Source organism: Ipomoea nil, unplaced genomic scaffold (genome assembly GCF_001879475.1).
Source record: "Ipomoea nil cultivar Tokyo-kokei standard unplaced genomic scaffold, Asagao_1.1 scaffold0805, whole genome shotgun sequence".
In the NCBI taxonomy this organism is placed as follows: domain Eukaryota; kingdom Viridiplantae; phylum Streptophyta; class Magnoliopsida; order Solanales; family Convolvulaceae; genus Ipomoea; species Ipomoea nil.
This window is the reverse complement of record NW_017617233.1, coordinates 2,367,546-2,390,177: the sequence shown is the minus strand read 5'-3', so window position 1 is coordinate 2,390,177 and position 22,632 is coordinate 2,367,546. Positions and strand designations below refer to the sequence as shown.

At 32.3% G+C, this 22,632-nt stretch overlaps 2 protein-coding genes across 2 annotated transcripts; one reads left to right on the top strand and one right to left on the bottom strand.

Annotated features, from left to right (window-relative positions):
* Positions 1–2,597: 2,597 nt before the first annotated feature.
* LOC109177878 (receptor kinase-like protein Xa21) lies at positions 2,598–3,454 on the top strand. Its single transcript, XM_019327354.1, has 2 exons — positions 2,598–2,939; positions 3,031–3,454. The coding sequence occupies exons 1-2, from the start codon at positions 2,639–2,641 to the stop codon at positions 3,435–3,437; spliced, it is 708 nt and encodes a 235-aa protein (XP_019182899.1). The 5' UTR covers positions 2,598–2,638; the 3' UTR covers positions 3,438–3,454.
* Positions 3,455–3,501: 47 nt separating this feature from the next.
* LOC109177877 (caffeoylshikimate esterase) lies at positions 3,502–6,809 on the bottom strand. Its single transcript, XM_019327353.1, has 8 exons — positions 6,587–6,809; positions 5,241–5,270; positions 5,014–5,140; positions 4,770–4,916; positions 4,550–4,680; positions 4,320–4,457; positions 4,053–4,151; positions 3,502–3,933 (listed from the first exon to the last, which is right to left on the bottom strand). Exons 1-8 carry the CDS (start codon positions 6,728–6,730, stop codon positions 3,715–3,717), a joined length of 1,035 nt encoding a protein of 344 aa, XP_019182898.1. The 5' UTR covers positions 6,731–6,809; the 3' UTR covers positions 3,502–3,714.
* Between the last annotated feature and the right edge of the window lie 15,823 nt (positions 6,810–22,632).

Genomic DNA, 22,632 nt, shown 5'->3' with positions numbered 1-22,632 from the left:
TACCTAAAGTGTTATGCTTGATTGTGCGGTGCTCAATGATGATTTTTTTTTTTTTTTTTTGAAACCCAGTGATGAATTTAATACACGCAGTACATTAGAATGACTTGATATAACTTAAATATGATGCACGCAAATTTTGGCTCGCATGCAAACGTAAGAAGTATCAAACCCAGAAAGTTAAAGATATGCAATGAATAGTAACTGGGTTAGTACGAAATAATAAGCATGCAGATATAAATGAGCAGTAAGTAAAGAGAGAGATTTATAGTGGTGTAATCCTCCTATTCCACTCTTCTCCTTTCAATCCAAGAAGGAAATTTACTATCTAGCTTCAACCACTCATATACAATAGTGAATACAAGTATTACATTAGTTCTCCAACTCAACACTTTCGAGTGCTACACACAAAGCTACACTCCACCAGGATTTTTTCACAAGCACCTCTTGTTACTCCGCCTGGCCTCCCGAGTATATCGCACAAAGCTATACTCCTACACCACGAGTGTTATGCACAAAGCTACACTCAACCAAGTTTTTTACAATCTCTGTTGTTACTCCGTCCTCACGTGTACAAAGAAATTAAAATATTTCTCTCTCAGACTATAAGATATTTCTAATGAAGCACACTTTCTCCATTTTTGGCAATTTTATCATATTGTTCTTTTCGAATTGATTTTCTGCTCTTTACTTCTCTTGTTCTTCGTATTTATAGCTAATAAATGCTATTTGCCCGTTGACAGGGACGAAGCCAGAAATTCGACTGGGGGGCGAAGAAGTAGGACAGATTTAGAAATTTTTTCCAGTAAAAGCGAAACATTAAATACAAAAGAGATGATTTTTTTAAAAAATAAATAAATTACCTAATTTTTTTTTTTTATAACCATTACCTAAGAAATATAGTTGTAAATATTATTGGATATGTGCGAAAAATAAAATACATCGAAACTTTATAAAAATGTTCATAACAAAATATGAACCATAATTAATTTGATAAAATAATTTGAATAGAAAACACATTATAAATTACACATATTAAATATTTAAAAAGTGACTATGTTGAAGCCATGGGAAAGAACTCAAAAATATGTAAAACTATGTTAATGCAAAGATTTAAACCCAAAACCTTTCTCATTACCAACCACATACCTTACCAACTAATCTAACTCCTTACTCGTTAACATTTACTAGTTTTTTATACTAATACTAAAACCTATACCATATATATACATATATACATACAAAAATTATATATGGGGTGGGGGTGGGGTGAGGGGGGCAGGTGCTCCCCCCCCCCCCCCCTTTGGCTCTGTCCCGGCCCGTTGATCAACTTTAAATCTCAATCGTCCATCTCATATGTAATTGATATGATAAGTTCGTCAACTTGATTTGCAATTTGATGTGCAACTTGATCTGTCACTCTAGATATTAGCCTTTGCCCTAATGTCAGATGATTTTGAATTTTCGTCCATTACTCCTCTTTATGAGACATACTTTATTATGGGGAGCTTTCCTTGGTGTGACATTATTTTCCCTTGCAAAATGTAGCCTTCAAATTTGAATTTTCTTCTCACGTGAAAGCATGATTTTTGTAATTGCATTATTGATCTGATAAATAAAGTGGATCAAAAATTGGAAAATTCCTAATTTTTCAAAATACGGTAATGACTCGTCAAAATCTTATTCCTAAGTCCTAACAGACTTGTAGATTGATATTTTCCATTGTACACGATATAACTACTACTGCATTTAACGAAAATTATTCATTCCAACAAACAGCTGAGACAATAAATTTTCAGAATTATTGGACTCTCAGCTGCCAGAGTTGATATTACAATTTACAAAGAACATGGGAATTTTTGGGCTCTTTGTTTTTCTAGTCTTGATTTCTGCTAACTCTTGTTTATCAAAAGATGCTAATAATTCCAGTGACTATGAAGCTTTGGTAGCACTAAAATCTGGCATGATTTTGGCACCCAATAGCCTTCTGTCCACCAACTGGACCTCAACCACACACTTCTGCACCTGGTTTGGAGTTTCATGCTTGAACCACAGAGTCACTGTTCTACAGCTTCCTGGTTTGGCTATTCATGGCAGAATCTCAGCTTAATAATTTTTTCTTAACTGAGAATGATTTGCAAGGGAACATACCAAGTGAGTTTGGTAAGCTGCAGAAACTGAAGTGGTTTGAGTTTGAATACAACCGGATTTCTGGAAATTTTCCATCCAGTATCTTCAACATTTCAGCACTGGAAATACTCAAAACCAGGCACAACTACCTGAGTGGGCACCTTCCCCGGGATCTCGGTGCTTGGCTTCCTAATCTTCAAGAAATTTTCCTTTCACACAACCTTTTTAGCGGAGATATACCTTCTACGATATGTAATGCTTCAAAGCTTATCTATCTGGAGGTTGCAAACAATAGCTTCTCTGGGACTATTCCAATGATGTTGGGAAATCTGGTTGACCTCGAGAGCCTCAATCTCCAAAACAATCTACTTACTAATGAACCTGAATCTACACAACTTGGCTTCTTAAATTCCCTGGTTAACTCTAGGAATCTTCAACATCTAATCCTTCAGTCTAACCCTTTAAAAGGAACCTAGTGAAGATCATATCAACTTGCTCAAATGTGGATTTCATGGCTATTATACTGGAGTTTATTCCAAATGGAAGCTTAGACAAGTGGCTATATTCTGACAGACAACATTTGAGCCTAGTCCAAAGAATTGATATTGTCACTGACATAGCAATGGCCTTGGAATATCTCCATCATGATTATACTGTGCCGATTGTGCACTGTGATTTGAAGCCCAGCAATGTCCTACTTGATGAGGATCTGGTGGCTCACGTCGCAGATTTTGGAATTTCCAAGGTATTTACTCAAGATGAAACACTAGTGCAGACCAAGACTTTGGGGACTATAGGATATCTTGCTCCAGGTAAGAAAATCATATAGTTATTGCATTCTTTCAATGTAAATGCAGTATCCTTTTGATGTGTCCGATGAGAATTTTTATTGCATTGCAACAGAATATGGTCAAGATGGGCATGTTTCCACCAGCAGTGATGTTTATAGTTTTGGGATTTTATTGCTCGAGACATTCACTAGGAAGAAGCCAACAGATGATATGTTTAGCGGAGATTTAACCTTGCAGAAATGGGTATCGTGCTCCTTACCTGATGCTCTAATGGAGGTTCTGGATGCAGACCTTTTCGTCGATGAACTTGGTTGGACCCGAGATTGCAGCAGCTCCTCCTCGTCTGGTTCAATACAAATCCGTATTGAACAGCTGTTGGCATCAATTATTCATGTGGCTTTGCTGTGCCTGAAAGAGTCCCCGGAGGATAGGATAAATACGAGGAATGTTGTTATCCAGCTGAAGAAGATCAAGGCGGAATTTTCTAAGCTTTCATACAAGTCAAAAAAACTGGGTTAGCACTATTCAGTAAGAGATTCCAATTTAGACTACCAAATAAACAAATTGGAACAAGTTGTGGCTCTTATAATAACAGTGTACTATATTATTTTGAGTATATCCTATCCTTACATCAGTTACATGGTTGCACCTCCAAGGAGAATTTATTCCAGTTTCAATCAAATAATATATAAATAAATACAGTAAAAATGTTTGATTTCTATTCTCTTGCTTCAGTTTCTATCTTTCTTTCCTCTCCCAACAAAACAGATTGAGCAGAAGGCAAAAACACAAGTGGTTAACGCGTAGTACTATGATCATCAAGCCAAGAAACCATGTCATGAAAAACTCGGTGGATCATCTCATCTGGCTCACCCTCGAGCAGACAATGCCATGCCCCCTCGTAAAGGTTCAGCTTCTTGTCCCGACTGCTTGCCTTCTCATACAACGCTTTGCTCACCGATGGATCTGTCACTATATCGCTCTCTCCATGCAAGATTAATAGCGGTAAACACACCTGCAAATCATAACACAACCCGTTATCTATACCAAAAAATGGTCATTGGACTTTGGCCAAGAAGCGTTATTAAGTTTGTAGTTTGGTGAAACGAGAAATAAGTGCAACACTTGACACACCTGTTCTAGTGATTCTTCGATCTCTTTGGTAGTCCTTAGTAATTCCAGGGCAGTCTTTAAACGCGGTTTATGCTTATAAGCAACGATGTTATAGACAGCCTGCATATATGATTGTGTAATTTAGTTAACTCTTCGTGTAAAGATGACATTTTTATACTCTTCAACTAAACCGAGCTTTCCAATTTGAATATGCAAAATAATACCAATGTTTTGCTTAAGAAATTATCAAATTTTGGCATTCGATTATGGAAAACTGATCTTACATACCTGTTCCCTCTTCTTTGCTTCTCTAAATGCCAAATCGGCCAAATCCTTTTGGGGAACGAGCTTCTGTTTTGGAAGGAATTTCGCCATGCCAATTAGAACTTGTGTTAACAACCATGGTGGAACCAAGTCGTCGTCAATCTGTTGGCAGTAAGTTAGTCATCAGCCATATGCATACAAATATATATACAACCAAAACACGGGCTCGAAGTAGGAAAGGCGAGTGTTCATACTTTACACATAGGAGCAGAAAGAATAGCGCCATTCCAAGCATCGGGTTGCTTCAGGTGAATCTTCAGAGCTAAGGCTCCGCCCATCGATTCTCCATAAAGGAAACTTGGCAGACCACGGAATTCTGGATTTTCTGTAACGAGCATTTAGTTTATGTCACTATATTTCTCCAGCAGTAATCAAGAAAAACCAAAACTTCTGCAATCTGAGGTTGTATAGTACCTTTAATTTTCGAGCAATGCTCGATGAAATCATCGACTAGGTTGTCAAAACACGGTATATAGCCATGAAGACCTTCTGAAAGACCGAATCCAGGAAGATCCATGGCGAAAACTCCATATCCTGAAGTAGCCAACTTCCGGGCAATGCCTGCAAGGGATGGCAATCAAATTTTTAGCTTTCAAATTCCCCGAAAACTGAATTATGACACTGCTTCTTCCAAGGCTTCCAGAATGTACATGCCTACCTTCGAAGAAAAACGTGCAAGTATCTCCATAACCATGACAAAAGCATATCACCGCTTTGGGGGAACTCGTCTCTGGAAGCCAACTTTTGCAGAAAACCTCCAGTCCTCGAGAATTCACCTCGTATGACTGCCAAAAGAATAATCAGCTTCACGTATATGCTTTAGAAAGTAAGCACGAAAGCTATTCAAATTGCCTCCCGTAGAGGACTTTGAGATCACGTCTTTACCTCCTCGATCTTTAACCCAGCAGTAGGCGTCTGCAGAAACAGAACGAGAAAGGAATTAAGAGAATTAAAGAGTTCCGTAGCTTCATTTTGAAGCAAAGTACCAGCAAAACAACCGTTCTTTTAGGTACTTTTTGGCAACATTACAACAGCACAAATGCACAATGATTGAATTAATGACGATTAAATAAGCTAATAAGTGTTAAAAACACTAAAGCAAGAAACCTTAAACCTTGCAAGGTTAAAGCATTAAGGAAACATTGATGAATGTGATGGTGAAAAAGCAAAGTTCACCTACCAGTTGCTTTCACTGCCCATCCATCATCATTCTTTGTACTAAATAAAGTTGAAGACTTTAAGCATAGTTTCTTTCCACATCCAAAACTGCAGTACTATTGCATTGCTTTATTTTAAATAGAAAGATGATTTCATCCCTCTGCTATTATCTGTCCACTCTTATCTTTCAATTAATTAATAAATTCATATGCAGTGACTCTACCATACACAAAACTGACAACACTACACGTTGATTTGATAACTACAAAGTTGCAAGTTCGACTCCAGGAACGACCTATTGGCTTTCTTGTTTTGAGCCAGTTAGCTATGGGTAACCTAGGTTGGTTTACCTGTGATCCTTTCCTGACCCGAGGTGAGGTTTAGGTAGACTAGTGGGTGGTGGTTGCAGGATTGACAACACTACAACTACATTAAATGCAATAAATGACCTTAAAAACATAATTCCCAAGGCAATCTCTTCAAAGTACAATTGGTTTTTCACAAGAACAAAGACACCTTGTTGTGGTGACCACAAGGAGCCACCCTACAAGTGTGTGAAACTCTCACACTACGTTTGCCACAACTTGATCCTCCCACTCCGGCCTGATAGGATTGTAGAGAGAAAAATCATGGTGACTGAGTGGCCTAAGTTTCCACAAGATGTCACGCCCGTAAGAGGGTAAAACTCACACACTGAGGCCGCTAGGGCTCGAACCTCCCACGACAATCTCTTCAAAGTACAATTGGTTTCTTACAAGAACAAAGACACCTTGTTCTTGCTCTGCAGCCTAATGGCATGAAAAGCCTATCATATATCTGAATCCAAACCAATTAGCTAGCAGCCATTTTCAGACATCAAACTACGAAGAAAAAGGTTGACACTTCCAACAATATCCAAACCCACAAAACCTCGTACCCAGAAACGGAATGAATCCTAAGTTTCTAACCACCTTGAACAAAACATGTCAATTCAATCAGCCCACAGGGAAGGCAATAAAAATCCAATCTTTGACAGAGACTCATAAGCTCATGAAGATTGAGAGGAAAACAAAAAACGCCAGTTTGTAAAATACCTTGAACAAAAGATGATCGATTGAGAGCTGAACATCCTTAAAAGCTTCGCGGGCACGACGTCTGGCGTCCACAAAGTCCATATCCGCGTCCACCAGCGCCCGCACCTCCTCGCTCAAACCCGGGAATCTATGTGCCTTCTCCATAACGCCTCTCTAACTCCTCGCAAAACAGAACAGAAAAAAGCCTCCTACAAATCTTGAATTCTCTTATGTTTTTTTATAGTGTAAAAATGGAATCTTTCTCAGCTCCCATAATTTATTTCCTATAGACGTGGGGAAAAGTAAAACCCAAAAAAAAAAAAAAAAAAAAAAAAAAAATTAATAATAATAATAATGTCGCTGTTAATAGTTGAATACAGGTGTTGATGGTTTCCTTGTTTTACAAAGATTTTATAAATGGGCATATATTATTCGCATGTCATTTAGCCTTCTCTGATAAATCATTAAGTTATAGTACTACTGAAATACTTTGTCAGGTTAAGGTGTAGGGTCTCTGGGGTGGGTGCAATTAAATATTTGTAACATTTAATTTATTTTTATTTAATATGGAATCTAAATATTTATGTTATTCTTCTTACCCAAATTTTATCCACTTATTTTTTTTTTATGCTGACATGACATTATTTGATTGGATACTTTATTCTTTCATTACAAGTTAGTGAAATTAGCCAATTTATATACACCACATGATTTGGGTTCATTGGACTCCAGCCGCTTGGAACCGTAAGAATTAACTCTGATGGGGGCTAGAAAGGCCTCTTCCGGGCCCGCCAGTGCAGGCGGTCTTCTACGAGATCATACGGGCAAGAGGGTGATGGGTTTTGTGACGAAGATTGGCTTTGCTACGAGCTTCGCCGCGGAACTCCGGGGGCTACGGGAAGGCCTCCGCCTAGCAAAACAACATGACTTTGACAGAGTGGAAGCATAAACGGATTCGTTGGCGGTAGTTCAAGCCCTTAGCAAGAATACTGAGACCAACATGGAAGCTGATACTCTCATTAAAGATTGTAAGACTCTTATGCATGGTTTTCTTGCCTGTGAGCTCAAACATATTTTTAGAGAAGGGAACCAGTGCGCAGACTACCTCGCAAATATGGGTCAAGACTCTCCATGGGGTACTAATATCCTACGGCATCCTCCCGAAGAGATCATCTTGGTGCTTAATCACGATGCTAATAGCGTAGCTGTGAGAAGATTTTACTAAACTCCCGGGGCCTATGACTCTTCCCTCTACCAAAAAAAAATATACACCACATGATTAATAAAGCTAGGGATATAATGTTACCACATATAAAATACAATGCTTGTAGGCACCATATAAAAGTTTTCTAATTGCAAGTATGAATTTGGTTTTGTTGTAAGTAATAGTCTATAAGGATTTGAAAATTTGTAAGACAGTTGAAACACATCTCGCAATTTACCTTTTTCATCCGTTTAAATGATAATGAACTCTTAAGTTTGAAATTCGAAATTCGAATTTATGAAAAGTTATAATTTTATAATTCTAGTAATAACAATGATTTGATCCGTCGGTCATGATTAATTAATAAAATAACCTTAATTGCACCGAAAAAAATATAAAATTCCGATACTAAATAGGAAATAAATTAAACAAAATATTCATTCCAAGAAAATAGTTCTCACTTCCTAATTTAAAGCACCAAACAAATCATATATATAGAGAGCAAATATAAATTATAACGCTGTTTGTCCACAAATTGCAATTTACATTCACTTCTACCGGCATCCTCCACTTCTTGATATGGCACAGAAAGTGTGTAGTAACTTTTTAAATACCATTACGGCATTACATCCACATATATCGTTGCAAAAAATAAAATGATAGGGTGTCCATTAAATTGATTTGCTAAATATAATCAAAGTAAATTAATCAATTTGAATTAATTTCCTAACTTTTAGGCTTTGTTTGGAAACTCATAAAACAATTTTTGAAAATCATTTTTCAGGTTTCTAATGATTGGCAAAAAGGGGAAATTATGGTCAACGAAAATTGATTTCAGACCAAAGAGAAAATAAGTCCAAAATGTGGATGTAAACCATTTACTAGTTTCCGTTGGAAACCAAAAGTTTTTCAGGTTTTCGGATTTAGAAACTATTTTTTAATGAAACAATTGCTCTTTTTTAAATAAAAATTATAAATAATATTAATTTTTTTAATACTGCTAATTTTCTAAAAAATGATCCAAACACACTAAGACAGTTTTATGAAATGCAACTAAACATTAAAAATAAAAATAATTTGTGAAAAATGACTCATTTTCTGAAAAAATATTTTCTTAAAATAATTTTCCAAATTTCTAAACACACCATTAGTCAAACACCCAAAAAAAGAGAACACATTCTTTAACATTATTTTCTAATTTTCAAATAGACCCTAAATATGCTACTTTGATGGCCAATTAGGGAGTCCTAATTGCAACTCTATATTAATTAAAAACAAAAATTATTATCATTTTATAACATAATAATTAAAAACAAAATCTTTTTATTATAAGTAATTTCTTTTTATTTTTCCGTGTGTGAAGGGACGTGTAATTTACTTTTCTTGGGTCAATCCAATCCAAGAATGGGTTAGTAGTCAAAAAGTCAATGAAAGGCACAGTAGTGAACATTCCATTTCTAGAAGGCTAGAAAATCAAGCTGCCAACTCTGAATTCAATACGAGACTGTTCAATGTTTGCCTGTCTTTGTCTTTTTATTTATTTATTTAATTAATTATTTATTTATTTGGAATAAGACATGTCTTATTTGAATTCAATTGTTTGCTGTCTTTGTCTTTTTAAATTTCATTCCATCACTCTATCTCCAAAATGTCAAAAACCAAAATGACACTTTGTTTCAATTACGAGTATTATATTGCAACATATTACCAAACTTATATTTCAATCTATCTTGTAATAAAACTATTTTTCATACAACATGACTTATTTGATAATTAGTATGTTAGTTCTTTATAACATTGTAGGAATAAGGGCTAAATAGGACATCGAATCACATATAAAACTGTAATTGAATCATCTAATTCAAAAACTAAAATGGAGGCTCTTAACAATCCAAACTCGTGTAACACAACCTAAAGTGACATGTAATAAGTGTCATTGGCTGACGCGACAAAACCTTTTTGAAAATTGATTTTAAATATATTTTAATTAAAAAATAATTCTTTGTCTCTAGGTCGGAAACAATGAAAGGTTCTTCGTCTCTAGGTCGGAGGTAAAGACTAATACCTTTCGTTTCCAGCTAGAGATGAAGATGGGAGGGTTGGTGTTTATTATTGTTTATTTTTATTTTTAAAATTATTAAAATATATTTTAAAAATAAATTTTTAGAAAAGGTTACCGCCGCGTCAACTAACAACAGGTATTTTATGTCGTTTTAGATTTAAGTGTACAAATTTAAATTGTTGAGGGACTTAATTATAATTTTTTTTAGTTGGATGATTCATTAGTAGTTTTGCATGTAGTTTAATGATTTATTTGAGAAATTTTTTTAAATAACAAATCTGAATAAAAGAAATAATTTATTACCAAATGTGGACTTCAACAAACTAAATTTACTACGTAGTACGCAATCGTTATGCTGTGCATCCGTATGCACCATCCAAAAAGACGTCGTTTTATTAAAAAATGCTCGTCTCCCCTTTAAAAAAAATTCAGGTTCGATTCCCAGCAACAACATTATATTGTTCATTCATTCTGGAATTTTAGTTCATAAATTATGGAATTATAGTTCATTGATTATGGAATTATAGTTCATCGATTATGGAATTGTAGTTCATCGATTCTGAAATTTTAGTTTATAGATTATGGAATTTTAGTTCATTCATTCTGAAATTTTTAGTTCATAGATTAGATTATGGAATTATAGTTCATCGATTATGGAATTTTAGTTCATATGTTGTTGCTGAGAATCGAACCTGATTTTTTTTTTAAGGGGAGACGCGCGTTTTATTAAAACGACGTCGTTTTTGCATCCGTATGCACCATGCATGGTGCATACGGATGCACAGCATAATTTGCCCGTAGTACGTACCGTACTCGGAGTCTCGGACCAACACATGGCCCACATACCAAAAAAAAAAAAGGATAAACATAACGCAAGTCTGAATAAAGTCTAATAGAAATTTAAAAATACTATCCCGGACGACAAATTATTGTGTGAACCACCTTATAAAATGACCTCGTTAAATTTTAAAAGTTAGAATAATGTACATTATGAGTTATAATAATATATATTATTATGTGTTAGAATAATAAAATTTTTGAAATAAAATAATGTAAAATGTACATTATGAGTTATAAAAATATATATGTTGCAGTAGGTCGCGTGAAAAATATTACACAAAATGACATCGTTTTTGGATTGTAATCTACGCAATAAGTTATTATCCGGCTGCCTATATACGAAAGTTTTAAGTACAAAAAAAAAAAAAAAAAAAAAAAAAAAAACTCTTTTTCTCTTTTTGGTTGTACTATGTTAAAGTTGGGCTTCTAAATTTACTAGCCCAATTGAAACTTAAATTGTTACAAGAATTAGAATTCAATAACAATTACTTGAAATTCGTGTATGATAAATTCAAAGAAAAAAACCAAAAATATTAATTACATTGTAACAATTAAGGGACCAAAAGCACTATTTTTCAAATTTTAAAAAATGGGAATGAAAAATTGAAATAATTATATGGGTCTTATGTTTTGTATTTGTAAAGATCATATTTGTATGTTTTGAGATAAAATTTTATTTATCGAGTAAAAGAAATAAAGATGGATATACTACCAATAAGAAAAAGTAAAGACAATTCAAAACTTTGTAAAAGGACCACACACTCCCATGCATGCACCCCCCACCCCACATCAATGTCACTAAGAAGTAAAAACATCTCTAATATGAATTTTTTTTATGATTTTTGAAATAGTAAAAAAATTAGAGAGTTAATTTTTATCAAATGTGGAGGCTGCAATGAATGATTTGTCGTAGAACTCACTAAAAGAGAAAAAAAGAAAAATAAAAACAAATGATTGAGCGTGGAGCTCAAGAATCGCGCCTACTAAGTGTGTATTTTAAAACTTTTTTTTTTTTAATTTGTTGTCAGCCTTTTTTTAAAAAAATATTTTGTATCTCCCTTTTTTCTTGCTCTCCCCTCTCTTTCCTAATTGACTCAATCCCCAGCCCCGCCAAAAAAAAAAAAACAAAAAAAAAAACAAAAAACTAGAGCTATCAATTAGGTTCTTTTTTATTAAATATTTATTCGATTGCAAGGTGGTTTTAATTGATCATATTTTTTTTATACAATTGTATTCTCTTCCCCCAAAAGGTTAAATCTACAACTCCAAGGGCCCCAACACCATGGGAGGATGTAAATCACGATGACTCAATAGCTCACCAGACATGATCAAGTGCCAGTGCGCACAAGGGACCTGTACACTTTGAGCATAATCCCCACTCAATCGCTGTCGAAATTCAAACCTTAGGTTCTTCTCCTAAATACTGATTACTGAACCATTGAGCTAAGCTCGTGCGAGCATTTACAATAGAATGAGAAACCATTAGTTGCATCACCTTCATAGTTGTTATTCCCACTCACATTTAAATTAGGCAATTTATATCATAGACCAAGGTCAATATAGCATTATGGACCTTAGATCAAAACAACGAGGTACAAAATTTATACTCATATGGTGCAAAATTTTATAACACAAGACACAAAAAATCATAATACAAGACACATACACATATTATATATTTACTTATTTTTCAAATCTGATTATGTACATAATTTGTGTTCATAAGCACAGAATTTCACAACACATACAAAAATTCATAACATAAGACACAATTACTAATTTCTTTCAGGTGTTCATTAGTGATTGAGATTTTAATAAAAAATAAAATATGTGATCAATTTTATAATTACTATAAATTTTTAGTTTGTAATATTTTTAATAGTAACTCCATCCATTTTTCTAGATTTTTTTAAAAAACTCTCAACTGTTATTTTATCCAAATGGACGGATCAAATTAATCCCCCTTCTTGTTGTTGTTTACCATGTGAAGTGTGCTATTGTTGTTCTACATGCAACTTACCGTGTATGCAAGTGGCCCCCATGATGGCTCATATGATGATATAAACTAGTAACGCTCAAACCTTAAAAATATTACATTATACTCCGTAACAACAATAAAATAATAATAATAATAATAATAATAATAATAATAATAATAATGGAACAATTGGATAATACCCTTCACTCTCATGCATATATGCACCGCTCTCCTCCATATCGATGTCACTAAGTGAATTAAATTCGAGTCTTTTATTAAATGTTTTTCTGTTTTTAAAATGATTTTAATTGATCATATTTTTATTTACAAAATTATTATTTTAATAATACTTTTTGTATTGCGTGAGAAACTAATCCTTTTCAATTGGAGTAGTGTTTTTATTCCTACTATGAATCTCAGCTCCTTAATAAATCCATGCAACTTGACTTCCTTGAATTCATTCTCAGACTTTGGCTCCTTCCTTTATACTTTAGCTGCAACCTTAACTCTTTCCATAATAAACTAGTCTGATCTCAAACCTTAGATTTTTCTAAAAATAAATTGGTTATCAAATTAAACCTTAGCTCCTTCCCAATTTGGTGCAATCTTTAATCTCTACTGCTTTTCACCAATTGCTACTGCTACAATCTTAATTAATTTCACTTCAATTAATAATCTTCTGCTGCTTTGCTTTAATTAATCTCCACTTCTGCTTTGCTTTAATTAATCTCCAACGGCAATCTTGCAATTTCTGCTCCAACTTCTACTACCTCTTAATTTTTTTTATATTTTATTTATGCAATCTCTGCTCCAAACCTCGCCTCACCTCATCTCCAATCAATTCAAGCGAATCTCTTCTCATGCAAACCTCATCTCTATACTGAAACCTCAGCCCTATGAAAAAACTTCATCCCATTAACTTGAAATCTCAGATCTATGAAACTTCTTCATCTCCTTCACGCCACTCATATCTCTAATTGAATTCAGTTATTTAAGTCTTGAAATTTCATCTCAAAACTCAGCCCCTTGATTAAGTTTGAGTTCTTTTTATAAAATTTACTTTGTAAAATGTAAAAGGTGAAATTCAAGCGTTAGATCTTGGTGTACATTTTTAATATATTAAATGTACATTATTTGATAATATAATTCACGCAGAAATGTAGACTATAGTAGATACAATAATGACTCCTTAGACATATACAATTTTATTATTATTTTTTTTCTTCTTTTAATCAAATCAGAATGGAGCATTTACAATCATTATACCCTGCACCACGGTGCACATAGCAATGTGCGTCCGTCCCTCCCAAAACGACGTCTTTTGTTAAGTTGTGTGGGAAGTCGACGCGGCAGAGTATATGTTTATTCTGTTATATAATTATGTACATTATGTTATACAATTATGTACATTATTCTGATATACAATTATGTACATTGTTTTATACAATTATGTACATCCGAACACGTGATTTTTTTAACAATTAAAAATTTATGTATATTCTGTTATACAATTATGTAAATTTTTAAAACATGAGATTTTTTTTTTACGAAATTAACAGCAAACACAAAAAAGCGAAATTTTCAAAAAAAAAAATGCAAAACGACATCGTTTTACACCATTGTGCGCCCTGGTGCACGATATAAATTGCCGATCATTTATCATTTTCCAATTAACAACTCCAAAATCTTAAATTATGAGAAATATAAATGTCAAAAGAAAAATGAAAACAAGAAATTAAATACAAATTAAACATTATATTGCAGCTGACACCTGGAATGCTACACTACATGCCATGCATGCATGCCCAAACATCGTCTATAACTACGTTACCTTAGCTACTGCCTAGCTACCTTAGCTTCTACTGTCTTTATAAGCAATAAATCATCCTTAATTTATACCAAACATTGCTCCTTAACTTCTACTGTCTTAAGCAACTTTTATAGCAAACATTATTGCTCCCATCCCATCCCTTCCTTACCTTTCTCCAATATAATCATTATTACCAAATCAAAGCTAAGGCAGATCAGAATTGTCCATTGAAATGGCGGCGGGTAAGATCAGTGTGGAGGACTATGAGGAGGCCGGGCTGGTGCTCTCGGCGGCGGCTGAGCTGCTAGATCTGGTCACCGAGAAGAGGTCGGCGGTGAGTGCGGGTGTTGACGTGAAGGGGAAACAACCGCTGGGTGGTGATGATGATCAGAAAGCTCCTGAGATGGGCACCGACAACTGCGCCGCCGGCGGTGAAAAGAAGGAGAAGACGGAGTGGCAGATAGAGATGGAGACGACGGCGGTGGGTAAAACGGAGGATCAGTGGCCGCCGGGGCTGTGGGAGTTTGAGAGAGATGAATACTATTTTCAGTGGATTTTGTACTGCCCAGATGCCTTCGTTCTTCACTCTCATCAACTCCCCGCCGGCCAATTATAAATTTCTGTAACTTAATATAATCCTGCACATCTAAAAGTAACACAGGGAAATATATATATATATATATATATATATATATATATATATATATATATATATATATATATATATATATATATATATATATATATATCCCTGCAGGCCTATCTTTAGTTCTAACCAATTATAAGCTATATATCTATTAGCAGACTGGTAGCTATCAGAGATCAATCCTACTCCTTGTACTGCAAAGATCTTTGAAATTCTAGTGTTATCTTGTCGGTTAATTCAGGACAATTACTATGTATATATTCTATTTGAAAGTTTTTTTTTTTTTGACTTATGTTTCCAAGATTTTCACTTTTGCAAAAATGGGGACTAAATGGAGTTTTTTTTTTGGTAGTACTGAGTCTGTTATTGCTTCTACTGCAAACATTATCTACTCTAATTTCACTAAATAAAATGTCATTTAAAAAAAAAAAAAAATCCTTAATCAGAAATGTTCTCTTAGAAACGTTACGTAACGGCTTATTCTTAAAATAAGGTTAAGGTAGGCGTAATAAATTGATTGACAGCCATTAATGGTTGTCATGGTTTAAATTTTGTGCCTGTGGTAATTTAGTTGGTTACAGTGGTGAAATTTAGGAATAATAGTTCGAGATTGAATCTCATCAGTCAGAGTGGAAGGGCAATCTCTAAAAGTGAAGGCCTTGGAGATTCAACCTTTTAGGAAGAATGGTTTAAATTTTGTGAGTGGACATCTACTTGTCTTCATCTTTTCATCTTCTTCTTCCATTGTTCATATCTGAACAAAGAAGGAGTTGTCCATGGCATCCATTAAAGGGAGCAAAGTCTTCCTTCATCGTCCACTTCAGTTATATTAACAAAAATGAAGGAAGACTATTGGGATAAAGAACAATTCGTCCTCCTTCCAAAGATTTCATCTGCTTTACTTATGATTGTCATGTCAACCTTAACATAATCGATTTCTAGATGAAGGAAGACTTTGTCTCCTTCGGTTAGCTTATAAGAGAAAAACACCTATGCCTCCACGCGTTTAACTGAATGGTTCAGTAGACACTATTTAGAAAAGAGATCAATATTCGAAACTTGATAGCCACATCATGAGAATTATGTCTAAAGTGGATGAGACGGTGCTAAGCATTCAACCTTGAGACAGAGGATTCAACCTTGAAGGACAAGAAAATATCAATGCTCTAGAGCCAAATTTATTTATTATGTGATATTTATGTCTTTTAAAACATATTTCATCTATTCCTTAAACCAACCAAACACTGTAATATAATTCCTAAAGTTATTCCTTCCGCAAACCAAACAATAAAATACAATTCATATTCTATTCCTTACCTATTTCATTTTTTATGAAATAGCATTCATATTATCTCTATTATCTCAAAATTCATTCCGTGAACCAAACTTAATAGTTTTAATTAACATGCATGATAAATGACTAGTTCAAAAATTAAATTATACGGAGTATTCAATACCCGTTAATATTTGAACATTACAAATAGAAATACAAGTGAGGTCATCATGGATTCATGGGGGCCACTTGCGAAGGTAGTACTGTAGTAAGCTGCGTAATGAAAAGTAGTACAATTCTCAAGATTAATAATAATAATAATAATAATAATAATAATAATAATAAAAATAATGTTGGCAGTGGGTTGGTTGGCCAAGTTCAGCTTTTATTCGATTCAAGATGTGGCGTTTGGCTTACATGAAAGGATGATGTTAAATGATTAATATATATCCACTTACTTATGGCCAAAACGACGTTATTTGGGGAGTTGAGGCAATGGACCTTTCCGTTACAATTTTAATTTTTTGTGTTTATGTGTATTATGTTAAGAGTTTATATGTATTATGTTAAGAGTTTATGTGTATTTATGTTAAGAGTTCATGTGTATTATGTTAAGAGTTTATGTGTATTATGTAATACGTATATTATGTTAAATTATGCGTATTATGTTAGAAGTTTATGTGTATTCATTCTACTATACAATTCTATACATACGAAACATGAAAATTTTTAGAGCGTACAACGCATTGTGCGCCCTGGTGCACGATATAACAATTGCTTACTTATCACCAATTAATTTTAAGTAAGATAAGACACTAAAAAACTTTGTGCTTAAGTGTATCCCTGGGAAGTAACTATAATATAATATAGCTTTGAGATCCATCAAATAATAATAATTTATGAAATTTTGGAAAGGAAAATGCTTATTTCCCTTCCAGATTTTTGTGTCCAAATTTTCTTTCATTTATTGAGTATTATGTTAGGAGTTCATGTTTATTTTTTGCGTCATATAATAAAAAAAAAATGATAAAAAAAAAATTTATCCCTAAAAACTCAAATTATGCTGTTGATTAGGGTTCACCTTACATTGTGAACTTTATTTCAAAATGACATTCAAATTATCTACTTACATTTAACATATTATTTATTTTTAATTAACAGATTATATACATATAAATAAACTGGGAATAAGGGTTAAATAGGCCATTGAACTGCACACAATAATGCAATTAGGCCACTGAACTAAAATAAATAACAATTAGGCCACTAAACTAAGCAATTTCATTCAATTATTCTAATTTACAGGTTTTATAGGTTACTAACAGGTCACCCAAACAATTTAAAATATTTTTTAAAAAATTATTATTTAAAAATAATAAATTAAAATTTAAAAAAAAAAAACTCGTCTCCGGCAGAGACGAGTTTTTTTTTTTTAAATTTTAATTTATTATTTTTAAATAATAATTTTTTTAAAAATATTTTAAATTATTTGGGTGACCTGTTAGTAACCTACAAAACCTGCAAATTAGAATAATTGAATGAAATTGCTTAGTTTAGTGGCCTAATTGTTGTTTTTTTTAGTTCAGTGGCCTAATTGCATTATTGTGTGTAGTTCGATAGCCTATTTGACCCTTATTCCAATAAACTGAATTGCTTAAAAAATTTTTTTTTTATGAATATAAATAATATGTTAACAATTGATAGATTTATCCGTTTCATATCCCATCTAACAGAGAAATTTAAAGTAACCAAAGCTTAGACCCGGCCCAAACGAAAAATGGCCAAAATACTCTGTAGTTAAAAGTGGGACAAGTCCAGATATTCTTTTTAAAGGGCCTATGATGGAGAAGGCCTACTTTAATGGCGCATGAAGATTTAATGTGTATAACTATATACAGTTGTTATATTATAGACCGCGGTGCATAATCGATTATGCACCGCGGCCCATATACGGCGCCGTTTCTTTAAGTAAAGAAACGGCCGGCCGTTAGAGTTAACGGAGTCCGTTTGTTTGGTGTATTAAACACCAACTAACACTACAGTATATTCAGACCGACACTACAGTTATATCAAAATGATACTGTAGTTATAGTGAAATGAAACTGCAGTGTATATAAACTGAAACTGAATAACATTTCACATATTTGAGTGTATATTGTACAATGAAGCTGTAATTATATTAAAATGATCATGTAGTTGTGTTTTAATAAAACTATAGTGTATATAAAATAAAATTAAATAACATTTTCACATATTTGAGTTTATAAATATCGAATGAAACTATAGTTATATCGAAATGAAACTGTAGTTGTGTTCAACTGAAACTGCAGTGTATACAAAATGACACTGAATAACAGAGTTACTTTTTGTAAAAGGGTGCGAAACGGCGAAAATAAACACTGTTAATTTTTATTTAAAAAAAAAAAGACGCGCGGTACATAATTGATTATGCACCGCGGTGCATAATATAATTTGCCGTGGCAAGTCCAGATATTCTTTTTAAAGGGCCTATAATGGAGAAGGCCTACTTTAATGGCGCATGAAGATTTAATGTGTATAACTATATACGGGCAATTGTTATATCGTGCACCAGCTAAAAATCTTTCAAATGTACATAATTGTATAGTAGAATACACATAATTTTAACATAATATATAATACACATAAATTCATAACATAATACACATGAACTCTTAACATAATACACATAAACTCTTAACGTAATACACATAAACTCTTAGGGAGCACAATGCATTGTGCACCCTGGTGCACAATATAATTTGCCATATACCGGGCATATTTTGGTGTGGACCCGTGCCCACATTGCAAGGTGGATCCGGATTCTATTAACAATTTTTGAATTTTATATTAACAAATTTTGAACTCTATATTCACAATATTAAAACTGAATATTCACAATTTTATATCTCAATACACAAAATTACAGAACTCAATATTCACTATTGCATAACTCTATATTCACAATTACAGAACTCTATGTTCACAATTACAGTCACAATTACATAACTCTATATTCACAATTAAAGAACTCTATATTCACAATTATAGAACTGAAGATTTACTCGCTGAGTTGTTTTCAATATTTTTTTTTTAAAATCATTGGTTGTGAATATGCAGTTCTAAAATTGTGAATATAGGGTTCAAAAATTATTAATATAACCCGGATTCACTTGCAAAGTGGATCCTGATCCATGGCATAACTATCCGTATATGCCGTGTGTCCGTGTGTGGGCATGCTGGTAATCTTGCATGAAATTTAAATCTGTCTGTTACCCCCTGAACGATAGGTATCCAATATTGTCACTGAATCCAACGTTCTGCAAATGTACATTCGTCCTTTTGTACAACAAATTTTCACATTTTCTCCAAAAATTACGCGCTTTTGAGAAAAAAACGTGCAACATTATTTGTTCTTTCTTTATCTAACAACTAGGAGAATTCTAGATGTCTTCATTGTAAATTACTTCTGGAACCTCTTATGATTTGCAATGTTTCTCCTACTCATGAAGTAACTTAGGACATTTTCTGAAAACAACTTCGAAGACTCAGTTAGTTTGCTCAGTTGATCTGTTATGCTGATCTGCTCCACTAATCCACTCAGTTGGTCCGTTGTCTTTAGTCACTATTGGAAATTATGGAATTTTCGACCATCTGAAAGTGATCTTAAATCAAGTTGATACCAAAAAGTGGTCGGAAATAGCAACAAAGGTTTTTTCGAATATAAAAAATGGTCGGAACAAGGCTTTCAACTTGATTTAAGATCACTTTCAGGTAGTCGGAAATTCCATAATTTCCAGTAGTGAGTTCCACTAAAACATTGTAGCTAATGCTTTGGCAGCATAGTGTTGATACAATGAGTTGGACAGCTTCAAGCTTAAATACAAATGAATCATAAGGTTTTGGCCTATATACAAAAGATACCTAGCTAAATACAAGGTATAAAATAATTGGGGTATCTAAAGTCCTAACATAATGTTAACATCATCAAAATCTAAGTATGTTCAATCATCCCTAACATTTTATTTAATGCAAATAATTTAAAATGTATGCATTACTACTTTAAAAAAATTAATATTTCAATTATACTTTTTGGAGCTAACTAAAGAGAAAATATTAATTTATTTTATAACATATAGGTAATAATGAGTATCTAAAAATATTAAGAGTAGTGGCTGCCTACCCTTGAGCCTCTAGTTTTGGCACTCATTGTGGCTTATAATATACCATCTGGCTTAAAAGTATTGGAAAATACTTCACACTCCCTATAATTACCACTCCTAAATTTAAAAATGAAAATTATTTATTTTCATGAATTGATTAATATCACCTGGAATCAATAAGAAATCTACCTTTTTTCAAAATAATAATAATAATAATAATAATAATAATAATAATAATAATAATAATAGTAATAGTAATAATAGTAATAGTAATAGTAATAGTAATAATAGTAATAATAGTAATAATAATAATAATAATAATAATAATAATAACAATAATAACAATAATAACAATAATAATAACAATAATAACAATAATAACAATAATAATAATAATAATAATAATAATAACAATAATAACAACAATAATAATAACAATAACAATAACAATAACAATAACAATAACAATAACAATAACAATAATAATAATAACAATAACAATAACAATAACAATAACAATAACAATAACAATAACAATAACAATAACAATAACAATAACAATAACAATAACAATAACAATAACAATAACAATAATAATAATAATAATAATAATAATAATAATAATAATAATAATAATAATAATAATAATAATAATAATAATAATAATAATAATAATAATAATAATAACAACAACAAGAAATCTACCTATCCAAAATATGAAACAAGTTAGGAAGTGGTATGATAATTGTCGGGGTCACTTATAATACTTTGTCTTACTAATTTTATTTGTCATTTTTACTGTTAATTAATCAAATTAATTTTTTTGGGTTTATTTTCTTTATTATTTTTAAATAATTTTTATATTCAATATTTTTTTTATTTAATAGTATTATATGTTAAATATTTTTTTTAGAAATATATAGATTTATATACTAATACCAAACTAAGACAAAGACTTTGATATCCCAAACTCTCTTGTGTTTCTATGCATAAAAAGATAATAGGGGGAATTTTTTATGTTTATATTTTAAAGAAACACCTCTTCTTTATCACTTTTTAACTATTCAATATGCACAAAATACTCATTTTTTAAAAAAAAAAAAAAAAAATTTCGACAAGATACATTAGAGGAAACGGTATTGACTGTCAGTTAGGATATGATCAAGCGCTCAATGCAACATTTTGATGGTAGGATGCTAAACTCAGTCTTCTGCCTAACACTCTTCTCCCAGTATTGCCAGCCTTAATTGCACAGTATGCTTTCAATGAAATTTAAACACATACTCTATAATGATATCAGTTGTCATGATCAAATGTTTACTATTGCATCAAAAGCTACATTATATACATCTAATAACAAATACACAACTTTATTTCCTTATATTTACATAACAATTAGTATTATCAATGCATCTAATATTCTAATTGACTAAAAAAAAGTAAAAATAAAAAAGAATAATTGGCTGAAAATGAATTTGATATTACTAATTGACTGAAAATATAAAAGGATCACTAATTGACTGAAATTCTACCATTATATATTTTCACCCGAGTCACCCATCCTTTTGGACTAAAGGTGTTAGCTCTAGACGAAGATAGACAAGATTGTGTTGTTACTACCAATGTTGTCTACAAAGAGGTTTCAATAGTATGTAAATACAATTTGTGATATTATGTTTTTTTTAATGGAAAAATTGCTATATATCTAGACAAAAAATAGATTTTCCATACAAATAAATTAGGATATCAATTCATTTTTATAACTGAGTTGCTAGAGAACGAGCACATTTGACTAATTTATAAAAGTACTGAACAATGATAAATAAAATCTCCAAAGTTACAGCACCGCATGCGTACATCTACATATTAGCTATTAATTTGAGCAATTAATAACATAAAAACACATAAATAATCCAAATCATACCTTCAATTGCACTATATAATATTTGATGTTTTAATTTAAATAATTATATATCGATCTAAATATTCTTAATATATTACAACAAATCCATTCCGTGCATCGCACGGGCGCAAATATTAGTATACATCTAATAACAAATACACAACTTTATT